Source organism: Poecilia reticulata, linkage group LG2 (genome assembly GCF_000633615.1).
Source record: "Poecilia reticulata strain Guanapo linkage group LG2, Guppy_female_1.0+MT, whole genome shotgun sequence".
Lineage (NCBI taxonomy): Eukaryota > Metazoa > Chordata > Actinopteri > Cyprinodontiformes > Poeciliidae > Poecilia > Poecilia reticulata.
Genome location: NC_024332.1, coordinates 19,120,703 through 19,121,971, shown reverse-complemented (window position 1 = coordinate 19,121,971; position 1,269 = coordinate 19,120,703). Strand labels below are relative to the sequence as shown.

General features: G+C 38.4%; 1 protein-coding gene across 1 annotated transcript in view; it reads left to right on the top strand.

The window, feature by feature from the left end:
* LOC103481384 (gastrula zinc finger protein XlCGF52.1-like) overlaps window positions 1-1,266 on the top strand; it is a gene marked incomplete at its 3' end in the record, with an annotated part of 2,555 nt that extends 1,289 nt beyond the window's left edge. The window contains exon 2 of the mRNA XM_008436792.1: window positions 5-1,266. Coding sequence (XP_008435014.1) covers window positions 5-1,266 — 1,262 coding nt within the window. The remainder of the gene's footprint in view (window positions 1-4) is intronic.
* Between the last annotated feature and the right edge of the window lie 3 nt (window positions 1,267-1,269).

Below are 1,269 nucleotides of genomic sequence, written 5' to 3'. Positions count from 1 at the left end.
CCAGTGTTGTCTCAGCTTCATCAGCACCAAACAGAAAATGGAGATCTTCCAACCAGCAGCTCAGGCGACCAGATAAAAGCAGAAATTGAAGTGGAGATCTGTGGAGCAGCAGAGTCCAGCAGGAACCCAGATATAGATACACCTGGAGGAACTTTGAGCCATTCAGAGACTGAAGAGGAAGATGAGGAGGATGAAGATGATGACGATGATGATGATTGGAACCATCATGAATCTCAGCTTAGACCATTGTCAGACTCTGAAACTGAWGGCATTCATCAAAAATCACATTTAAGCAAAAGCACAAAAGTTGAATTTGATGAAAAACCATTTGGTTGTGATTCTTGTGGGAAAAGATTTTCCTTAAAGTCATCTTTATACAATCACACAAAAATCCACACAGGAGAGAARTCATTATYCTGTGATTTCTGTGGGAAAACATTTAATTCAAGTTCAGATTTAAAGAAACACACACGAGTTCACACAGGAGAGAAACCTTTTTGTTGTGAGGATTGTGGAAAAAGATTTTCCCTAAGTGCATCTTTGAACAGACACATGAGAGGCCACACAGGAGAGAAACCCTTTGGTTGTGATGTTTGTGGGAAAAGATTTACCTTAAACTCACATTTAAAGACACACATGAGAGTTCACACAGGAGAAAAACCGTTTCGTTGTGATGATTGTGAAACAAGATTTTCCCAAAGGTCAGCTTTAAAAAGACACATGAGAATTCACACAGGAGAAAAACCATTTGGCTGTGATGTCTGTGGGAAAAGATTTAGCATAAAGTCACATTTGAAAACACATATGAGAATCCATACACAAGAAAAACCMTATAGTTGTGATGACTGTGGAAAAAGATTTTCCTTACAGCTRTGTTTAAAGAGACACATGAGGATCCACAGAGGAGAGAAACCTTTTGGTTGTGATGTATGTGGAAAAMGGTTCAACTTAAAGTCAAATTTAAAGGTACACATGAGTGTCCACACAGGACAGAAACCCTTTGGTTGTGATGAATGTGGTTTAAAATTTAGCATAAAGTCTAATTTAAAGGCACACATGAGAATCCACAAGGATGAAAAAGCCTTTGCTTGTGATGAATGTGGAAAAAGATTTAACGTAAAGTCTAGTTTAAAGAGACACATGAAAAGCCACAAAGGTGAACGRCCYTTTAGTTGTGATATTTGTGGAAAAAGACTCGCCTTGAAGTCTAGTTTAAAGAGACACATGAAGATCCACATGGAAGACCAACCTTATCTGTTTGTGGGGAAA